This window comes from Uloborus diversus, chromosome 6, assembly GCF_026930045.1.
Source record: "Uloborus diversus isolate 005 chromosome 6, Udiv.v.3.1, whole genome shotgun sequence".
Taxonomy (NCBI): domain Eukaryota; kingdom Metazoa; phylum Arthropoda; class Arachnida; order Araneae; family Uloboridae; genus Uloborus; species Uloborus diversus.
In genome coordinates, this window is record NC_072736.1 from 150,567,402 (window position 1) to 150,590,048 (window position 22,647).

The 22,647-nt window shown below is 32.8% G+C and overlaps 1 protein-coding gene across 1 annotated transcript in view; it reads left to right on the top strand.

Annotated features, from left to right (window-relative positions):
- Positions 1-9,263: 9,263 nt before the first annotated feature.
- Positions 9,264-22,647, top strand: part of LOC129224025 (phosphorylase b kinase gamma catalytic chain, skeletal muscle/heart isoform-like) — a 41,037-nt gene continuing 27,653 nt past the window's right edge. Inside the window, exons 1-5 of the mRNA XM_054858420.1 lie at positions 9,264-9,626; positions 11,152-11,276; positions 13,946-14,115; positions 14,215-14,269; positions 17,254-17,319. Coding sequence (XP_054714395.1) covers positions 11,182-11,276; positions 13,946-14,115; positions 14,215-14,269; positions 17,254-17,319 — 386 coding nt within the window. The 5' untranslated portion in view covers positions 9,264-9,626; positions 11,152-11,181. The remainder of the gene's footprint in view (positions 9,627-11,151; positions 11,277-13,945; positions 14,116-14,214; positions 14,270-17,253; positions 17,320-22,647) is intronic.

A 22,647-nucleotide genomic window follows, 5' to 3' on the forward strand; every position in this document is an offset into this window, starting at 1 on the left:
AAAAACTCAATTTTCGGGGTATCGAGACATTCGGTGAGGGGGTGGATTTAGGAATCTCCCTCGAAAATGTTTCAAAATTTAAATTTCCGTGTAATTTTTGAAAATTAGGAAACTAAAAACGCATTTTGTCTATTTTTGATGATGTACGGAGAAAGGACAGGTTTTGGGTGCTGGCCCCAAAATACTTTTTGAAAATAAAGCTTAGAAACCAAAATATTCTATCATTATACATTGAGAAGTTAGAAGAGGAGGGGTGCTCTTCTAACTCCTCAGCTGTCCAGCCTAAAAATGCACCTTTAGGTAATGTTTGCTTACATTAAAGGAAATGTGAAGGTGCTTAGAATCCTTCCTTTCTGGAAATATTTTGCCTTTGAGGCGCCTAAAAATTCGATTTTCAACTATATTTATATATATTTTAGAAAGGGATCGAAGATTCGTGAGCTCCTCCAATAAACCTCATTTTAAAGCTATCATCACGATATAAACTAGGGAGGGAGGGGGTCCTATCAAAACTCGTTTGTAATTGAAGTCCCAAAAAAAATTCATTTAAGTTGCTTTTAAGCAAGTTAAATGATAAGGGCTGGATAAGCTAGTTTCCGCTGACATTTTTCTCCACATAAAAACTTAAAATGCAATTTTTTGCTACATATCAAGGCATTTGTGAAAGGGCATGGGAAAAGTGGGTTCTCCTCCTATTTCGAAATTAAAGTCGTAAAAACGAAAATTTAGGCGCTCTTTGGTCTTGTGAACAATAGGTATACTCTGAGAACGGCAGCATTTACAGATCGTTCAAGTGTCTGTAGTTGGAATCAAGAAATGATGTAAAAGATGGAGAAAAATTTTGGAAATATAAGTTTTGTTTTGAGGATAGGGATATAAGTTATCTCACAATTTAGGTCTATACTTCTTTTTCAGTAAAAGTACATGTGTTAAATTTTGTTATCTACTCATAATACTTTTTTCTTTTTTTTCCTTAAAAAAATTCCTACAATCACAAGGCTTTGGGAGGGGCCATGGCCCCCCTTTAGATCCGCCCCTGGCACCCCGTCCCAAAAGCGATTCCTTATCGAATAAAATAAAATCCTTTTGAAATACCTTCTCTGAAAATTTCAAAGATATTATTGACCCCCCCCCCCAAGGGCACCCCTGCTTTAGCTATCATTATTTAAATAAATTGTTTTATTTACTTATCAAGATATTTAATGGCTTTTCTCTATTGTAGATCCTAATATGCCATTAATACAGTAAAACCTGTCTATAACGATACTGTTGAGATCTAAAAAATATTGTTATAGACGGGTTATCGCTATAGACAATTTGATTATTTATGCTAACATTTTGCTGGGACCATGGAAAATATCGTTATAGATAGGTTTATTGTTATAAACAGTATTGTTATACACATGTTTCACTGTGTAGCTATGTCTCTCCCACTTCCCCCGATGGCCCACTCAGTATTACCGAAACCCACCTCACTAAAAAGACTAAAGCCTTTAAAAAGAACTTTTCTAAAACTTTCGATGTTATAGTGTCTCATAACCCTCGCCCCCCCCCCCTTTTCATGGACACCTTTTTTTAGCAACTATTATTCAAATAAATTATTGCGGAATAGGCCTATTTATTTATCCAAATGTCCGATGGCTTTTCTCCATTTCACGCCTCAAAATGCAGATGATACAACTAGGGATGCCCATCAAAAGTGGTGACGCCCCCCCCCCCCAAAAAAAACATGTGACTCTTAATTAAAGAACTGATATTCTTTTAAAACAATTTCTCAAATAAAATTCAATGGTATAATGGCCCCCTCCCCTGTAGCTATTGTTATCAGAATAAATTGCTGAAATATTTATTCATAAAGATGGGGAAGGAATTTTATTCACTGCAGCTTATACTTATATTCTTAGCACCATCCCCCCCCCCTTGGCGCAGTATAGCCCTCAAGGGCTCTTGCGCCTTAAAAATCAAATAAACCAACCATCCCCCCCTGCCCCCGTAAAATGTTGAATTGATCAGCCTAAATATTGATACCTAGAGAGCAATATAGCGCCAGCGCGGTATTAAAATTTTAATATCGTCTAGCTCAACTGCCCATTATTAAAGACGTGATTTTGTGGATTTATAGTGTGATGATTAGGTTAGTGCTGGAACTTTTATGCTTATTGTAACTAAATCAAAGCTTGTTATTTTATTACAGGCCGCCAGAGCGGCTAGATTGACCGCCTCGATCTCGCTGGTACATCGTTCTTGCCGCCTGCGGCGGTACACTAATTAATGAATGCAACAGGTAACTTTCAGCGCAGGACATCTCTAGAACCATTACATTGCCAATTCGCTACTCGCTTCTTTACCAATTACTCAAACCATTAAAAGATCGAAATACTTCCGCTTTGAGCAGAAAATAAAAAGAAATTGTAAACCATAAGAAAAATTAGGCCGTAATTTTGCAGCGGCAAGAGGCAATCCTTGAGAAAGATCTAAAGAGGAAAACAGCTCGTTGCCAATAACCAATGGTAAAGACGTCCTTGGGAATCCGAGGTTTCGGAGGGAGAAAAAAAAGTTATTAATTTATATCTCCGCTAATTAAAGTCGCACAATCATGCAACTTAGCCAAACACATGGCCTGAAAGAATACGAATCTATTGGTATATGGTTCGACGGTCAGTTCGCTCAGGGCTGCATGCAAGGGGGTGGATTATAGGGTTTAAATCCCCTCCGAAATTTTTCATCCAAAGAAATGCTTTCCATTATTTATTTTATTCATTTATTTATTAAGATTTTGGTGACAAAAATAATATTGTTATTATTATTATTTCAAGTTTATTTGTGAAATGAAATTAGTATGACTGAAAAATTGTACAAACTCATTGTGTGTTTATGGTAGTTTTTGAGGAATTCATTAATTATGTTTCAATATGGCGTTTTGTAAGAACATCCCCTCCCTACATTTCGATAATCTATTGTAACAAAAATCAATAGAATACAAATGAAACCAAATTTGATAGACCATACAAATGTTTCAAATAATGTGTTTGGTAAAACCCCCTCCGAAACAAAAGTCTGGTTACGGCCCTGGTTCGCTGTTTTTCATGGGCAGTAACGATGACATAGGTAGATAGATAGAGACACAGGTACAAGCTTCCAATAGGTCCTGACTAGACCTTAAAAAATCTCATTTTATCCTTGAAATTTCCTTCAATACACCTTGAAAAAAAAAATGTTTAATTTTGTGTATGAACAATCAATTAACATTCCCAGCAGTACATATGATCAAGTGAAAAATTAAATTTTAATATGTTTTGTACAAATACATTTTTGAATTACATATATTTTATTTGAATATAGTCAAAAAAATCATTTTTTTTTAAACATTTCATAGCTTTAATTAATGATCCGCAACATTTCTGCACTGCAAGGTAAAATAACATTTTTAAGCAAAACTTCGAAAACATCTTTTAAATCAAAAATGCAAATGATATTTCCATATTTTGTCGTAAAATTGAAACAAATCTTTAAAGCTATGAATATATAATTTAAATTAATTATTTAATAATTTATAAAAATTTAATAATTAAAATAATACGACAAAAACAAAAATATAATTTGTGAAATGAATGCAATAAAACTCACCTCTGAGTAAATACTTTTTAGCTGTTCGGTGCTTAGCGGCCCCATATAATACGTAGTGCTCTCAAATTTAGGGTTTGATTGCTACCGAATATGAAAAAGAAATTAGTTTTGCAGCAAAATAGACACATAATCGTAGATGATTTAATTGAAAGTAGACTTCGTCACAAATTGTAAGAAGAATAAAATGGTTTCAATATAAAAGGGAACTAAATCAAATACAAACTTAAATTTGTTTCTGACAAACTCAGGTTTTTGTGAAGGTGTAGTGATTGCGGTCTGTCACTCCAAGGAGTGGTTTTATGATTACCCTAAACCCCTAAAGAAGAGTGGAAAGGTGGTAAACCCCTTATCTAACAACGCAGCAAAACACCCCTTTGTGTGGGTTGCAGTTCCAGGTGGCAAGGCAAGTAAGCATTGTTCTTTTTCTGGAACTTGTAATTTAACACATTGACTGAATCGTCGACAGCCTATATATGGACTCCCAGTGCTAAGCTTATTATTTGAAACAATTTGAAGGAAAACAGTTTTATTGGTATTTTTCATGAATAGTACAGCATACAATGAAGGTCTACAAGAGCAGGCTCAGGGTTGGTGAAATTAGTCTCATCGTTATCGATCTCCCCGTCGCTCAAGTTGCAACTGTCCCTGTCATCATCGTCAAGTAGTTCATCATCGGATAAAGTAAACATATTTCACTGCATCTTCGAGCGACATATACTTTCATTTGCTCATTTTACGTTTTTATTTACTCACAGACTACAGCACAAAAAACTCGCCGCGCTGTCTCGTTTGACCGCGCTCACCCCTGTTTGCATCAGAAATTTTTTTCACAGCAAACGTAGTGGAGGACGAGTTATCTTGTCCCTAGCACATACAGTATAATTCTGGAGGGACGAGTTATCTCGTCCCTAGCAGTCAATATGTTAAGGAAATCTATGTTTTTAGCCTACTTTCCCAGTAAAAGTCAGAAAAAGAAGAAAAAAGCATGAAAGAAGGCTTAATGCATCTTAAAAATATCGCAAAAAACAAGAAAAAAAGTCAAAAATAAATAAAATAAATAAATATTGAAAAATTAAAATTTTAAGGTAGGGTATTGAGATGGGGGAAATTGTCTGTCGGTCTGTCTGTCTGTCCTCCCCCCCCTAATAACTTTTGAATGAATAGCCAGATTCGAACAAACTTTTTTTGTTCGAAAGATCTCGGCGAGGACACCTCATTCCCATATTTCACTTTTTGATTTGAACTATTTTTTGTTCAATTTTTAACAGTTCACAAGAAACTTAACATTAGCGCTACGGGGAAATTCAAGGCAATTCCGAACTGTGAGGCGAATTTGCTTCAAACAAACTTTGTAGGAAAAAGCTTTTGATGAAAAACTTGTACATAAAATATTGTTACAAATTCTGTAAATAGTAATTATTGTAGTAACGTAACCTGTAAATAGTTTCCTGTAATGAATATACAGCCCCTTACATTCGGCTGAAGTATATGGTCCCCTATTTTTTTATTGATAAGATGAAAAGAAATAAGAAAGTGTGGAACGGTGTAGCATTTTCTGGAATAGTTGAGAGATCTCTTTTCGATGTTTATAAAAGCGTCCCGCGTGATAAAAAGTTAGTTTCGATTGAGAATTCGAACTGAGAGTGTATTAGCTCTGTTTATTGCGAGGCATTTCGCTGTGTTGTTTTTCGTATTTGGAAGTAAAATACGTACATGTAACCGTTGAGTTTACGGTGTGGTGTGATATTTGCTTAATTGCTGATGATTAATTTAGCAGTTGTTGACGATCTTTCCTGTACATAGTGTAAATAAATTCTCTGTGTTTTTAATCAAGAACTGTGTCGTCTTTTCAAGAAAGTTGGAAGTTGCACCGGATCCGTTACAATATCCTTTTGATTTGAACGATTAAGTGTTTGTCTGTTGACACAGTGGAAAATATCAAGAAAGAAACTTCCACAAACAAAAGAACCACCCAGGGGGTGATAGTGGACTCGAGTAAAATTCTCTGAGACTGAAAGTTTCAGAAACTATGAGGAAGCCTCGACCTCCGAGTGCATGGTGACACTCATTTACTTTTTTTTTTCTTTTCTATAATTTTATCCTCAATTTTTTAAAGAATTTTCAAAGTTAATTAGCAATGATATACTGTAATTCAATTTTGATGTTATAACTAATCAATGAATAATTCAATTTTGATGTTGTTCTTGACCAGTGGCGCATACAGAAATTTTGCAAGGGGAGGGTCCATAGTTAAAAGTCCCATTTTCATATCATACCTCCAATATGCCGTCAAACACATTGACTTGATTTTATTGATTCTTGAGAACAAAAACAGTAAAAAATAAATTATTGAATAAATAATTAGCACTAATTAATAAAAAATTTTAATAACAGATACTTAAATTACCAGAAAGCAAACGAATTTATGCAATGTATTTACTTTTATCATTGTTCATAAATGAAAACAGATGCCCAAATTCAAGTATAAGAAGCATCAAGTCTGAAGAACAAGAAAAATCTCATTTTAACCTGTAATTACAAAACTAAAAACATTATTATTACTCTGTCGTAGAATAAAATTTAGTTTTCTATTTCATTTTTCGATTTTATTTATAACCAGGGGTCTGTCCAGGATTTTTCACAGGGTCCGTTTTTTGTGAAAAATCAAATAATTTTGTGAAAAATGAATTAATTTTGTGAAAAATCAAAAAATTTCGCAAAAAAAAAAAAAAAAAAAATTTTTTTTTTTTTTTTTTTTTGTTAAAACGAAATTTTAGAATTTAGAGATGGCACAAACTGCATCAATTAAACTTAAAGTTGAGTGTTTTCTTCTTCTATGACGAGAAAATCATTCTGGATTTTTTTTCTGATATTTGGCGGGGGGGGGGGGGGGGGCATCGCTCTTTTAAGTATCAATAATTATCTACCATTCTGCATTATGTTAAATTATACTAGATATATTTCTGTACAGTATTTAAAATAATTGTAACAAAAATATAAATAAATAAAACAAAATTCAGAATAGGGTTCAGCATTCATCTTTTTGACCCAAGACACTCTTAAAAAAAGCACGAAATTTCGTTTCTAACTTTTAAATTCCCGTGATATTAACAAAAAAAAAAGATATTTCAATTGTTTACCTCTTAACAAAGCGTAATAATCATCAAAAATTCGAAAAATCGGATTCCCCATAGCGGATGCAAAGAGATCGCAATTCTCAAAGTGAAGGCATCAAAAGTATAAAAACGGTTTGTAAAAGAAATATTTTTTGATAAAATTATTTTAAAATTGCATTTTAGAGTCCTATGATAACATATCATTAATATCTGTGAACACAGTTGACCCCAAAAAAAATAATAATAAAATAAAATAAACCATCTATTCAACATTTTAATTTTTGACTCATAACAGAAAATGGAATTTTGCTTTAAAAAACTTGAAATGAGAGTTCTAACAGAAATAAAAAAGAGACTTTTCATTTATTTGAATCCTAATAAAGCGAAGTTAGCTTGAAAAAAGAACAAAATATGATTCTCATATCGGATGTTAAAAGATTGCATTTTTCAAAATGTAGACATCTAAAGAAAAAAAAACGGTAATTAAAAGAGTTTACTTAAAGTTAATCATCCTTGTTAGCATCGAAAAATCAAAACCCATATAAATTCTCTCCCAAAATAACTATTGAACATCGCACCACACTGTAAAAACGCAAATATTGACAAGCCCACAAAATGATGAGAATATTTTCTAATCTCATTATAAAGGTTCAACGCCAGACGCTAAGTGGTGATAGTTTTGAAGTTGGTAACCATATCTGAAGCGATCATATTTTTTCCTCACCCTTACTATCCCTTTGCAGTTCTAAGTTCATTTTGCAGATATATATTATTATTGTTTATTAAATCATGAGCGGAGAAAAGTGCTTACCAATGCCTTTTCAGAAAAGTTTACAACAACACCGCTGTTAATTAGCTGTGATAAAACAAACAACCACTATATTTATTTGGCAGTAGCAATTATTTATCGCTTGCAGGAGCATCGGAACATCGCAAGAGTGCCGATTTTTGTTTTTGTTTTTTTTTTTTCAAAATTAGCCGATTTTGTATAAGCTGATCCCTCTATTTTGACTTAAAAAAAGGTTCCAGAAATTATCGATTTATACACAGAAATATGAGTTATTTTGCTTTCAGATTTGCTCTTTCAATAAACAATTTGTGACAGATCCGATCTTGTTTATTAGAATTTTGTGAAAGGGTCTGTTTTGTAAGATCGGGATTTTGTGAAAGATCCGTTTTGTTTGATCGGGATTTTGTGAAAGGTCCGTTTTGGTTGATCGGATTTTTGTGAAGGGTCCGTTAACGGACCCAAATATCCTCTGGCCAGACCCCTGATAACTTCCTCAGTGTGTGATGGTGACATTGCTTGAATTCAGCAGTACAAAAACACATTAAACGTTCATTTATACATAGTACTATTTAAGTATGTTTTTAGCCTTCTCAAAGTCGAGAAAGATCTCTTGCTTGTGCAATTCTTTACAAGAAATGTACACATTTTCTGAACAATCTTTTAACAAGAGAATTTTTTTCCCTATTATTAGAACTGAAATTCTTGTTTTCTTTGTTTGGAAATATTTTGTGTATCAAGTACATAGAATCATAATCAGTTGAAATAAGAAAAATGCGAGAGCTATGGGAGGGGTCCAGAACCCCTGGACCCCTCCCTTGTGTGCGCCACTGTTCTTGACAATGTATAGCTAGCTAGAATTAATTCCAATCAACAAAACTTGGAACACATATTTGTTCGTGAACATCAGTCTCAACATTCTGCTAAACGTGGTTTTTCTGGCTGTGAATCTAAATTTTTTCAAGCAATCAAGTTCGAAATTTGTTCTTTTATGGCTAAATGCTCTTTTTTAATCAAACTTATTATCATTCCAATACACACAATGATACGAACTTATTTGCATGAGTACAATTTAAAAATTGAAGAAATATTTTAAAACAAATAACGCAAAAATTGCTAATAGATTTTAAATACACAAAACGTTCTAAAAATGAGTGCCAATTATTATTATTTTTTTTTAATTTGACACCTCAGTACTTAAGCACAAATAAAAGGGAGTTGCTTTAAATTTTCAAACAGATGGAAATTATCATAGATTGCAATTAGTGGAGCTAAAATCTTAAGGTATTTACCTATTCTTTGCCGACAACAGTGTGAAAGGGGTTACCACCAACACCTAGCTGAGAAAGTAATCCAGCCATGACTAAAATTTAGCAAATAAGCCAGACAAATAATAATCGTCAAATAAATCGCCAACAAAACTTTATTTTCCTCGGTATGAAACAAAAGTTTAAGCCAACATTGAATAAATTTGCGAAGTCGCAAGATTCAAGAAGTGTAAACATAAACACAGCTTAGAGTTTTCATTCCAGACACGATTGACTCATCTTCTAGCAGAAAATTGCATTCATACGCTTCAGTTTCCGAGGACAAGACACAGAAATAAACATTATTGACAGTTGACGTTTCATTTTACTTTGAGGAACTACTTAAGATGGCGCTAAAGACCGTCCTTATTAAAAGAAGTTGTAGTGTTTTATGTGTCACGAAGGAGAGGAAGGAGTTGTGCAACTCAGTTTGTTGTTTCAATGCCGATGGACCGACCAAATCAAAAAAAAAAAAAAGTATTAAAGGATGTTTATATACTCAAAGTCAAGGTTTTTAAAATTAGTAGCAACTTAAATTCGTGCTGAGTGCGTACCAGATGTATTCTTTCAGACAGCTTAATTTTTATGAATGTATAAGTTCAGTACAAATGAAGTTTTCTACAGTCGAAATGTTTCAATGATGAACTTCATTTAGTAAAATAGTGTTTATCCTTGCTGCTTAATTGTGTGTCTCCCTACGCTAGGGCATGTGCAAGCTCAGATTTTAACTTTGAACATAAAGCAGAATTTCGCGGTAAATGAATGTATCTTCTAGTCAAACTTCGTGATGTGAGTATTTCGTCGAACTTTTAGAGTACATTATTTTAGGTATTTCGATTACTCAGTTATTCTGTAACTAATTATAACTTTTGACAGGTGCTTTTTTTTAATCGCCTATGTAAAATTTGTATTTTTGAAAACTGATTTTTTTTTTTTTTTTTAAATAAAATTTTCCTTCAATTATAGAAACAAAATGTTCTTATTTCCATAAATGCTTTGAACTATTTTCAGATGAATATTTTATTTTTATGTGATTTTATATTCATTACTTTGTATTGTTTTGAAGTGACTATTCTACAGTTACAGTACTTTAATTTTCAATGCTTTAATTACATGGGCTGCCAGTCTTTAAAAAATATTATATTTATTCCACCCCCCCCCCCCCCGCCCCTTAATCTATGCTTTGAATACTTGGCATAAATTTTGGTCTGAGCTTCCTCCTGTTAAACTGTACTTAATTTTCAGGTAATTAGAGTATGTTATCTAATGACTGGTTGTTACTTTTATAAGGTGCTGCTTAGGGTGGTTCAAAAATAGATGTAAAAAAAAAGGGTTTCTCCTAGATAAAACAGGACACCTCTCAATATTTTTACACTTGTGGATAGTAATGTACTGGAAGAATTTTAGCTTCCTATTTCAACTGAAAGAGGGTGCTCAACCCCCTCCCCCAAACTTCATAAGTATGGGGAGGGGGGTTAAAAAAATTCATTGAACTTAAAAAACAATGCTTCATATTATAATATACACTAGTAATATGCATATACATTGCAATAAAATAATTATTTACCAAAAAACAGCTGGGGAAATTTAATGTTTCTAAATTTGTGACATTTTCTATGCTATGGTTAATGTTAAATTAAGGAGTCATTGGGCACCCTCTCTTAAAATTTGAGTAAGTAGCTAAAAGTTTTACAGCATAATACTATTAGTAAGTCTAAAAAAAATAGAGGGTGTCCTGGACTCCAACTGTGAAAAAGTTTTTTTGAACCACCCTAGTGATGCTGCTCAGGAGCAACTGAAAAGAACATGTCCAAATATAGTAGAATAACTTAATACCCATCCTCCCCAAAAGCAAGGGTGTACCCCCCCCCCCCCCCCCAGATATCATGAGAACCACCTCAAGAGTGAGAACCCTTCCCTAAAAATGAGAGAAAAACCAATCAAAACATCCCCCTCCCCTCCTAAAAATTTCAATGGTGCCATCTGCACCTTAACCCTTCCTAGGTGGACACCCCTGTATAATATTTCAAATTAAAAGTTATTTAAGAACATATAGGTAATATAAGGAATCACCTCCCTATTTGCCAAGCTGAGATAATGCAAGAAATCTAGTTGTATCTTTTTTTTTTTTTTTGGAAAGTGCGCCAAGCAGGAGTGATTCCTCGGAGGTGCCGAACATGTTTCTAAAAACAAAAGGATTATTTTTCATGATTTTTGTTGTGTTGACACTTGAAAATTAGTAGTCAAATTTATATTGTCCTTGTGTTTTAATTGCAAATTTTTCAAAGATTAATTTTCATGTTTGTATTTACAGATTACATCTCATTCATAAATTAAAGTTAATATGGTTTCTTCACATAAAGAAGATGATGAATTACCGGATAAAAATGTTGCTAGAGATTTTTATGCAAAATATGAACCTAAAGAAGTCCTGGGCAGGTAATTTCTCTTGAAAAATACTTTATAAATGTAACATGTGATAACTTTTTGTACACTCTTCAACCATCTTTCAGTTTCAGTGAAATGATATGAAGTCATTAATAATAAACAAAAATAAGATATATTTAATTTTTCTCCACATGTTGCTTTTGTCATAATTAAAGAATAAAAAAAAGTCTTATGTACTGTAGTTAGACTCTTGTGATTCTCAGTACAGTAGACCCTCGTTTTGCGCGGGGGTTACGTTCCTCGGAAATGCCGCGTAAATGCTCAAATATTAGCACTTCAAAATACAGTTTATTACATGTAATCTGAAATATTTAGGAGTTTGGATTTTAAAATAGAGGAAAATTATATCTGTTTGCATTGCCGCATCCGCGTAAAACCGAAACTCACCGGCGTAAAATAAAATAAAGGTCTCAAATCTTAAACCGCTTATAATCGAAATAATATAACTGCGCATAATCAAGCATAAAATAAACTCGCGTAAAACGAAGGTCTACTGTAGTGAGCCTAAAGTGGTGACTGTTTAACTGCCCAGCAGGCAGAATCAAGGCTGTTGCTGGACTTGTTTTAGGGAGGGTTTTTACAAACATTTCTTGTGAAATCTATATGCTCTATAAAATTCGATTTCATTTGAGTTTTCTATTGGTTTTTGTTAAAATAGGTTATTTAAATGAGAGGATGCTATGTTAAGGCAATTAATATGATCAAATGAGGCAGTGAGAAACAAAGAGGGATGTGTAAGTACCAAAATTAAAAATTTGGAGAATGCCAGTACACCAAATGGAAGGTGAACCTCTCCTATGTTTTGGGGCAAGAGATAGTACTAGTAGTCCTTGTTTGTGCTGTTCTACAGTATGATTTGGAAAAAAATTTCAATGAAAGCCTACCGAGGGCCGCAACTTTAAACATGTTTGACTCGAAACTTGAAAATGTCCACTTTTTGCTTCTCACTGCTTCAGATGTAAAAGATGACAAATCTATTATATAAATGAAGAAAAAAAGTACTTTCGGCTCTTGACCATGCACAAATCACCCATAGCTACAACTTGTCAACGAAAATTCATTACCACTTTCCCTAGAAGATTAGTAGCTATTGGCAAGTATAGTAATGAGCCTGAAAAATCATGCTGGATGCATAGTGGTACTCTACTCACTTTTAACTTCTCATTTTTGCTCTTTGCTACAATATAGGACACGGGAGCAAAGGCTCCCATATGGGGGGGGGGCAAGTAGGGGGTTAAGCCCCCTTCCCCTTTGAAATAAGAACTTCTCTGCTTTTAGTACTTTTTTTCTTTGAAAAAATGTATAAAGATTTCTTCTCCAGCTATTAATTATACGTTATTAAAAATGTGAAATTTTAATAGCTCTAATTTATACAGAAATCGGTTTCCATGCAGAAAATATTCTGCTAAACCATGAAGAAAATATCTGAGCCCCCCCCCCCCTGTTGAAATTTTGCATATGGGCGCCCATGCACAGGAGGAGCACAACATTATTTTGTAGGAAATTTTTAATTATTCGAGTTTGCAGACAGTGTTGAGTTTTATCTAGTTCTGACCGGGGGGGGGGGGGGGTCTCCAACTTGCGACCCCTGAGCAGATTTTTCTCGGCTGGCAGGAAGCTTAGGAGCTGATTTTTTTTTATTTGAAAAAGAAATTTTAATTTTCAGTATTTTTAAAGAAAACTAAGCCAAAAAAATCTCAAAAACCACTATTGAGCGATTTAAGAAAAAATATTTTTTTTTGGTGTTTGAAAAGGGGGGGGGGGAGAACTAGCACTAACTAAAACATCTGAACTGAAATATGGTTGGATTGTCAGTCTGCCTAGTCTCTCGAAATTAACAATGTGGCCCTTGAGTAAAAACTGGTTGGAGACCCTTGGCCTACACAATCACACGTTTAGGGCGCAATTTTGAAACATTTCCGTGTGAGGAGCCCTAAAATCCTCATGTTCCTAACATCACTGAAAAGCGTCTAAAAGTAGGTTTTTAAAGTTACAATTTTAGAAAAATTGCCTGTGTGAGTCTTTGAGCCCCATATCTTTACCTAACCAAAAATGGAACATAATCACTTTTTTGTGACTTTAATTTAAAAACATTTCTGGGGGCTTCCTCATAGTTTCCGAAAATTTCATGGTTTTCATAAAATTTTACTTGAGTCTACTATCACCCCTGCATTCGCTTTTGATAAAGTTGATTAAAACTACTGTATATTATCTAGTGTGTAAAATGAAATTATTCATATTCATAGTGCTAAAGTATCATCAAACCATTTTCTTCAGTAGAACTCTTCTTGTGTCTTGTGCTACTCAAACTGTTTGTATCAGATATTGGAGCAAACATGATTTTGTTTTGCAATAGTTAGTAGAGATGCAAAATTTTGAGGCGGCAAAAAAAAAAAAACTTCTGATTTTTTTTTTTTTCTTTGTGAATTCAAATGTATTTAATAGCTATATTTTCTTGGAAAACACAAAAAATGATGAAGCCATAAAAAGTACATGCAAGACATGTTATTTTTTATTCTGAACATTAATTTACGTAAAGCTTTTACTTAAAAAAGAAAAAAAAAGGGGATCCTAATATTAATATCTTTGACATCATTGCTAGTCTTGAAATAATACTTTAACGTTTGTATTTCAGAGTAATAATATTTTGTATTTGCTAGGGGTGTGAGTAGTACAGTTCGACGATGTGTCGAAAAAGATACTGGTAGAGAATATGCAGCTAAAATTATTGATATCAGTGCTGATGTAGACGATTCATCTGGAAGTTTGAGAGAAGCTACCCTGCGAGAAATTGCTTCTTTAAAATTAGTTGCTGGGCATCCTTTCATTAGTAAGCATACTGTATGCTTTCAATATTTGGATTTAGGGTTTTTTTTTATTTTAGTTAGTCAACTGATTAATTTGACAACTTGCTATTCTTTGTTATTAGTTGAACTTCATGATGTTTTCGAATCATCAACATTTATCTTCCTGGTCTTTGAACTGTAAGTATTTCTAAACTGATATTTACTTTAATTGTTTTCGTTTTTGTCCACACTGTTTATGTCATTTCTGTTTTTAAAAAAAGGAAGTTTTAAATCTTGTGTCCATTCTTGCATTAAAATTTACCTCGCAAATTTTTTTTCACTGGATAAGTGAAATTTCCTTGTTTATAGAACTCCTGTGATTAAAACATGATCTACTAATTTGGTGAGAATAGGATCATTTGGTTTTCAACTCTCAAATCTGTAGATCTAGGGACCAAGCAATTTTTAGATTAAGATCACCGACTTGTTTATCATTTTATAATGATATACAGGGTGTCTGAAAAGTCCTTGGCACATTTTAAAAAATCATAGAAAAATAACAAATTGTTGTATTAATGCAGTTTGCGCCATAATACTTCACAGGTTCAAGAGTTTTTTAAGCTATCATAAAAAGAATAAAAAAGGAAAAGAGTGTAATTATTTTATAAATAATCGCTGTATCGTCACAGTAAGAAAAAACAGGCATCATGTGAGGGGTTTAATCATGGTATTAAACAGAAAGCAATAGTTTTCATTACCCGTGTTCAATATGTGCACTGTGTTGTTGAAACCACATCTAATGGTACTCAAGTTCTTACCATATCCACATATGGTACACACATTGAATTCTGCAATGAAAGGTATATTGCAAGGCCATATACAAGGGGGGTCCCCCCCCCCTCCCCCGAAAAGTTCAGTTTGACATTTAAATGTTCGTTTATATTTAAATTTCCAAAAGATATTGTTCCAAAACTCGAATGTCTTTCATATGTATATTAATTGCATAAAACACTTTCATAATACATAGCCCGATGACTTGAACATTAGCACAAATAGCGTTATGGGCCTGATGTATTAAAACACTTCACACGACATTTATTTTTCTTTTTCTTTTTTTCCTCTTTCTTTTTACAATGTCATGAAAAATTCTCGAACCCAGGGGCGTAGCTAAGGGGGGGGGGTTTGGGGACAAACCCCCCCCCTCCCCGAAAAGTTAGTCCCAAAAAAAAGAGAAAAAGAAGAGAGAAGAGAAAGAAAAAAAAAAGAAGAAAAGGAAAAAATTCCAAGCGATTATACATATATATATATATATAAAAGAAGTAACCCCCCCCCCCCCCGAAAGTCGGGTCTAGCTACGCCACTGCTCGAACCTGTAAAGCATTTTTGAGCAAACTGCATATTCAATCGACAATTTTATTGCTTTTCTATGAATTTTTGAGATAAGTTGAGGACTTTTCTGATACACTTTATGGAAAAGTTATCACTAATATTTTCAAAGAAACCGTAACTTACTTAAAAAATATGTAATAAAACTATTATAAAAAAGAGTAGAGTATGTATATCATAAAATACGTACTCTAATACGTATTTTAATTCATGCATTTTATGAAGTTTTGCTATTTTTAGATAGCTATGGTTTGCTTGAAATATCAACTAATGATGCATTTATTTATTTTATTTTATTTTTTTTTTTTTTTTGTGTGTGAGTGTTTGTATGATTACTTAATAGTATTATAGTAGCATATTATAATTTAGTGTGTGATATACAGACATATGGTGCAGGTGCTGCAGAGCATAGCATAGAAATAAATATGACATGTGCTTTCAATATTCTTTTTCTCTTTTTAAACCAAGCCTTAAAAAATACTAGGGAAAAAATATCCCTTCTTAAAATTAGTCATTTCCGTTTTAGATTTGTCATGTTTAATTGTAAATTTTATTCTTTACATTTCAACTTTTTTGCATATTTTATACATCTAGATATATTTAGATAGATTCAAGAGAGATAATTACTTATTTTCAATTTGGAGAGGCATTAATTGTTAATGTTTATGCAGTAGAACCCTTTTACAATATCGAGACTGAAGTACAGTAGAACCTTGGTTATCTGAAAATCTTAAGCTTGTTTAACCAAAGTCAGTCTTCTTGAATGTTCTTCTTTTTTCAGCGTAAGAATTTATTTAATGTGAAGGTAATCAAATTGAAAAGTAAAGTATTGTTTTATTTAGTACTTACAGTAGAGTCTTGAAAATCCGAGGTAATTGGGGCTCATGCTACCTTGGATTACTGAAAACTTGGATTATCCGGAAAATTCTTCCAGATTATTTTTTTACACTTTTCCGATGATATGAGGAGTAGCTCCTTTTACTTCCTTATACAAAGAAAAGCAACATTGCTGACGTGAAAAATTATCACTGAAATTTCAACATAAATTTTCGTTTTTAATTACCCTAAACGAATTTGGACTTTTCCCACGAAGTCTGTGTGTATTTACCCGAGCAAATTTGTAGGCTACCGAACATATATTTTGACCGAATCATTGCTCAAATCCATTTCAATGAGTTTTGTCGTAACATTTGTATCTGTGTGCTTGTGAGCATATGTATCTTGACTACCACAAAAACGGTTAGTTGTAGAAGGTTTCTGTTTCGTCTTTTGTATACATTACTCGTGAGGCGTCAAGTTTTGAACCTTCCTTTTCGACTATCATCAGGTATTCTAATATTCTAAAAGGCATGTTTGCATGTTCTTTGTGGCAAATCAATGTTACTTTCACACATCAAGTTATCTTCAAGGCATTTCGTAATTCATATTGTGCAGTCGATGACTACATGTACATCGTGCCACTTAAGGAGTGTTGTTGACAACAACCTTTCAATGCCTTTTTTATTAATTACTGTATCTAGTTAAATAAGTGTAACGGCAAGAAAAAAAAATATTTTCAGATTTTTATGAAAATCATTTCTTTGGAACTAAAAAAATGAAAATGTAAAGTAAGCACCTCGAATTAGCGGAGCCTCGAACTTTCGAGACTTGGATTATTGAGACTCTACTGCACTCATAAAGGTGCAAAACAAACTAATATTTCGAAATTAGAGGCGGGGGGGGGGGGGAGATTGGTAAAAGGGTAAACATTTTCTTTACATTAAGTGGGTAATGTTTCACATTTTTGTTTCATATAGATGCAAGAATGGTGAGCTGTTTGACTATTTAACAAACGTTGTTGCCTTATCAGAAAAAAAGACAAAGTGAGTAATAATGGCTAAATAGGTAAAGCATTTCATATTATATGCTATGGATATATTTATAAATTTTGGAATTTTTCGATGGAAGCTTTACATTTCAACCTCTTGTATTCATTCATTGTTCTTCTGTAACCTTTAGGCTTATGACAGAATTTTATTGTTTTTAAGAGTCATTCTTGAATGACACTTGAATCCAATTCTTAAAATAGGACATCAGAAAATACTCATTGAATAAATTGGACATAAATAATTTTGTTATCAAATAGCAGGCCCGGATCTATAAATTTTGGGGCCCCTTGCAACAAATTCTGTTGAGCCCCTCCACAGAGGCCAGCAGTGTGTATTTGCAACGTTATACGTCTAAGTGCTAGTTTTTTCATTTTTTTTTTTAAATCAGGGTTGCCACGTACCTGGAAAATATGGAAACCTGGAATTGTCAGGAAAAATGAAAACTACTTAAAATGGTCGGGGCATGTCTGGGAATATCACAAGTTGTTGAGATTTCTGGAAATGTCAGGGGATTCCTTCCCAATTCTTTCACCAGATAGGTGAAACTGCTGCGTCATTCAGGCAAAGATGCTGCACTTCGGTAAATGTTGCATTCTGGATGTGCTAATTTTCCCTATAGTTGAAAAAAATCCAAGCTCATTTCTAAAGACTAATTCTGATAAGGCTACAAAAGGAAAAGAAATATCCATATCAAAGTTGCATAAAGTTCTGAGTTAATGTCATCATGTTTTATTTTACCTCTTCTGGAGAAAAAAAAATCCAATCCACGCTTAGCTAGAAATTACTGGTATTTTCCGCAATGCATCTGTGGTTTTCTTAGTATCTTAATTGCCTTCATTCTTCTTTTTTCCTCTTGAAATGAATAATGGTTATAAAAATTTAAAGTCTCAAAATTTTTTTATTTATTTTAATTTTTTGAAACATGCCAACATTGGCTTTGTTGAAAATTGCTTAATGCGTTTGAGGTTTCAGTCCTTTTTAAAAAGAAAACTACCAATTGGAAATTGCTGATCTTTTAAAGCATTTGTAATCAATGTAATTAAATTTTTAGTTTATCTTAACGTAACCTAAATATTGATAATTTTATAAAGCATTATTTGATTTATAAATTAGGTTATTTACATTAGAAATATGTTGTATTGGTATTAAATAACGTAGGTCGACATTCATTAACCTGGAATTTTCTCTAAAAGCAACTGGAAAACCTGGAAATGTCAGGGAATTTCATTCTTTAACTATTGTGGCAGCCCTGTAAATTTCTTGGGCAGTTGCCTCTCTTCCCCCCCCCCCCCCAATGGCCCCACGCCATGCAGGGTCTGGGGATACGCAGGTCCGGGCCTGTCAAAAAGTGATTGATAGCATTACACTCTAGCTACTGGAGGTTACTGTGTCTATGTTAGGAATTGCAATACTGGTATTCAGTATTTTTTTAACGTGACCCGGTAGTAATACCGGTATTAGAAATTTTCCGAAAAAACATACAAAAACATGTTTTGTTGCTATGTTTTATTATTTTGTACAACAATTGCATTATTTACTTATTGTGAACAAATTGAAGGAACAAATACCATACTAAAAAATCAATAATTAATCATTTTAGTGAAAACGTTTCCTGCAGTTACAAATATTCTTACTGAATTCATGCAGGCCGGTAGTACTGTTAATAATTTGAAATTTAAGTTGTATTTAATCTTGTTAGTTTCTTTTTTTTTTCTTTAGTTTTCTTTTTGAAATTCTTTATAATTATGCAAATATCTGAAAATATATTCCATCTGATTACGCCTTACCCTTTTGCAAATGTTCAAGGCATAACAAATATTATCTCACTTGGTATAAAGTTGAAAAGCGAGACAGAACAGCACGCTAATACCAGCAATAACAAATTACTTTTCGTTATACTAGCGAGAAAAAGTTTTTTTCCAAATTCAGTACAGTTGAGACAATTATTTTTCATGAAATACCATAATGAATTTCTGCAATTAATGGTTGGAATAAATTATTCTTTGCACAAACACATTTGTAATTACAATTAAAACTAATTTTCCCAAAAGGCCATGTCAAGAAAATGGAGAGAATAAAAACATGGATCACATAAACTCGCGAAGTTACAATTTATCACGCCATCTGGTGATGAAAATATCATTTTGTAATCTTTCCTCTACTTTTATATCCATTGATATTCTATAAATTCGTGCTTTTGAAGCTAGATTTTTGCTTAAATAGATTGATTTTGGTGCCGTCTCATCGAAAAAGAAACGTATATTTAAAATAACAGTAGATAAAATTAATTAATTAGTTAAATTGAAAACTCTTTTATCAAAAACTGTATTGTTTTGAGCTGATACCAAAAATACCGGTATTCTACCTCAGCAAATAACGGTATTACAAAATTGCAAAATAGCTCCAAATACCAGTATTCGGTATACTGGTATTTGAATCACTAGTCTATGTGTATACTAGAAAGTTACAACTGTGTTGAAAGGCATTAAAATGCGAAATTGCATGAGCTCTAATTTTCTAGGTTGTAAAATGTGTGAAAGTTCAGTATTAAAAAATTTTTCTTTGCAAATAAAATCACAAGAAATTAAAAAGCAAAATTTTAATTACTGTTTCAGAATAAAAGCAACAATCAACAAAATTCAAAAGCCTAAAAACAAACCTTTTGCAAAATTCGCCATCTTGAAATAACGCTGCATAACAATTATAATCACAAAAGCACACCTTTCAATCAACTGTACAAGTATAAACTTATGCTTTTCCAATCTTTGTTCATTACATTTTAATTTTATTCTTTCAAACAGTTATTTCCTATTTTCAAGCTATTTTTCCCAACAGAACACTTTCAAAATGACACTTGAAGAGTATCCGATTGTACAGCATGAAATTTAAAGGTTTGATCCAAAACTCATGCGAGTCACTCACTTAATGCAAGCTTGGATTTAATGAGATCAAAAATATTTGTTTGGTGCAGTTTAGTCTATGGTGCTTATCTCACTTTTAAAGAGAATTGGTTGTTGCTGATAAAATTTCTGTTAACTTCTACTTCTCCAGCTTAGCTACTCCTTTTTTCGAGAAAATTCCTTACATACATGACTTAGAAAATTTGGAAATGAGTAGCAAAGCATTTGGAAATTATGTATATGTTGACACCAATGTTATCTTTTGTGCGCTTGAAAACCTTGAAAAAACTTCAAAAAGTGCTATAGTCCTTAAGCTTTGAGATTTATTTTTGAATAGTACTGGGTTCGTATACGCTCCTTCAAAACTCCTCCAATACTCCTTCATTTAGGAAATTTTTTTGAAGGGCCCTTCAACCTCCTTCATTTTGGTTTGAACTCCTTCAAAACTCATTTTGTTCTTAGTTAAAGACTACATAGTCTTCCTCTATGATGGTAACTTGAAATACTTCAATCAACAACTTAACTTCATCACAAGGGCGATTTTAATGTAGTAATTTCGTATATTTATTTTTTCATAAAAACGTGATTTACAAATTGATCATAGAAGTTATAAAAGTTGAAGGTGAAAATATTATTAGTTGACTAAGACATTTCATAAATGAAGTAAACTATGCTTAAATGGTGCTTGGCTATTTTTTCAAGTTTTATGATTATTGCTTTTCCATACACCCTACTCTCAGCTGCAAAAGTCAGTTTGTCTAATTATTATTTAAATATTTAGAAATACATAAGCAGATTTACTATAAGTGATGGTGTTAAAACACAGTTGTTTAGCAAATCGCAGTTATGGTATTGTAAGATGAGTCATCCACAAGTGATGTCATGCCTTGAGGGGGGACAGGTTTGTGACATTGTGACAAGGGGAAGAGAGAGGGTGACAAAAAGTAACATCATCCTGTTATTATAATATATTTATAAAAATATGACGTGACAAGAGAAGTAGTAAGTTAAAGTGTGACACTTTGTGACAAAGGGGTAGGGGGTCAAACATGTTGGGAAAAAATGCAACATCATTTAAGGACAGCCCATTAGTACTCCTTCAAAGCTCCTCCAAAACTCCTTCATTTTATTTCTGAAATTGAGTACAAACCAAGTACTTTAACTTGACAAATAAAAAAAAAAAAAAAAAACAATTTTGCAGAATTAGTCTATTTTGTTGGTATACGTCTAAAATCCAATATTTTGGTTTTTTTTTTTTTTTTGAAAAACTCATTAAATTCAATGCACTAAAAGAGTTGACTTTTTTGAGATTGCTACTTATTCAAAGTCTGTGAAATTCAGTTAATAACTCATCTAATAAAAATCTTATTTTGGGAAATTTTCCAATATCCAGTTGGTTTTTCATCGAAAAATGCATGCAGTTTTCAGATTTCAATCCTTTTGAATCTTGTAAATATTTCAATTATTTTTAAAGTTTGAAGCTATTTTAATATATGCTGCATTAAATCTGCTTGTTTTATTATTTTTTATTTTAACAGTTTATTTACTCATTTATTTTATTGGTTTTTATTTAAGTTTTTAAATAATTGACCCCAGAACATTAGCTCTGTTATTTGCTGAATCTGCAAGTTCAAATGTTAGCATTCTTTAATTTCATGTGACTATGAAAAGTTTATTAGAAACCAAACCTTTTTAAACATAGAAAATTATGGTTTGTATAAAGTGACCAAGCAGTGAAAAAATATCTCATTCAAACAGTTGTACCTATAGTGTTGGATAACATTGAACAATATGCCTATGTAAAAAATTTTTTAGGACACTTGGGGGCTCTGCCCTTTGCTCACTAATGCTCACCACCCCCTGAAGATTGCTTCGCAATCTTATTTGATTCGCGAAGATTTAAATCGTCAATTAGAAAGAAACAGATTAACAATGCATTATGAGCTCCCTTTGGAACAAAAAGCACCCTTCCCGAGGTTTCAAAATAACTTGTACCAACTTGCAGAGCCGGAGGGCTAAGGGGCTCCTGGGTATTGCAAAACTGCAGTTTTGTACGTTTGAAAAGTCACTTACGTATTCGTAGTTTCTAGTAGTATATTGTGCTGTTTAGCTCGGGGCTTGAATTGAGCCTAAGATTTTCCGTTAAAATCAAAACCCTTAAAGTTTGTCAAGAAGAGAGAGAAAAAAAGTGAATCGAAAAGGCATAACTATGGCAACGCCAAATGAAACATCAATTTTAATGGACATGAGATTATTCGAAAATGACTTTTAACGGCTTGTAATTTTTTTCCTTTGGAGATAGAAGCTTTTTTCGACCATAGGTCGAGTTAGAACTGGACTAAAAAAGCTGCTCTTTTCAGTTGTGTCAAAAAGAGCTGTGGGACAATTCCTTCGCTTTTTATAGATTTAATGAAGAAAGTAG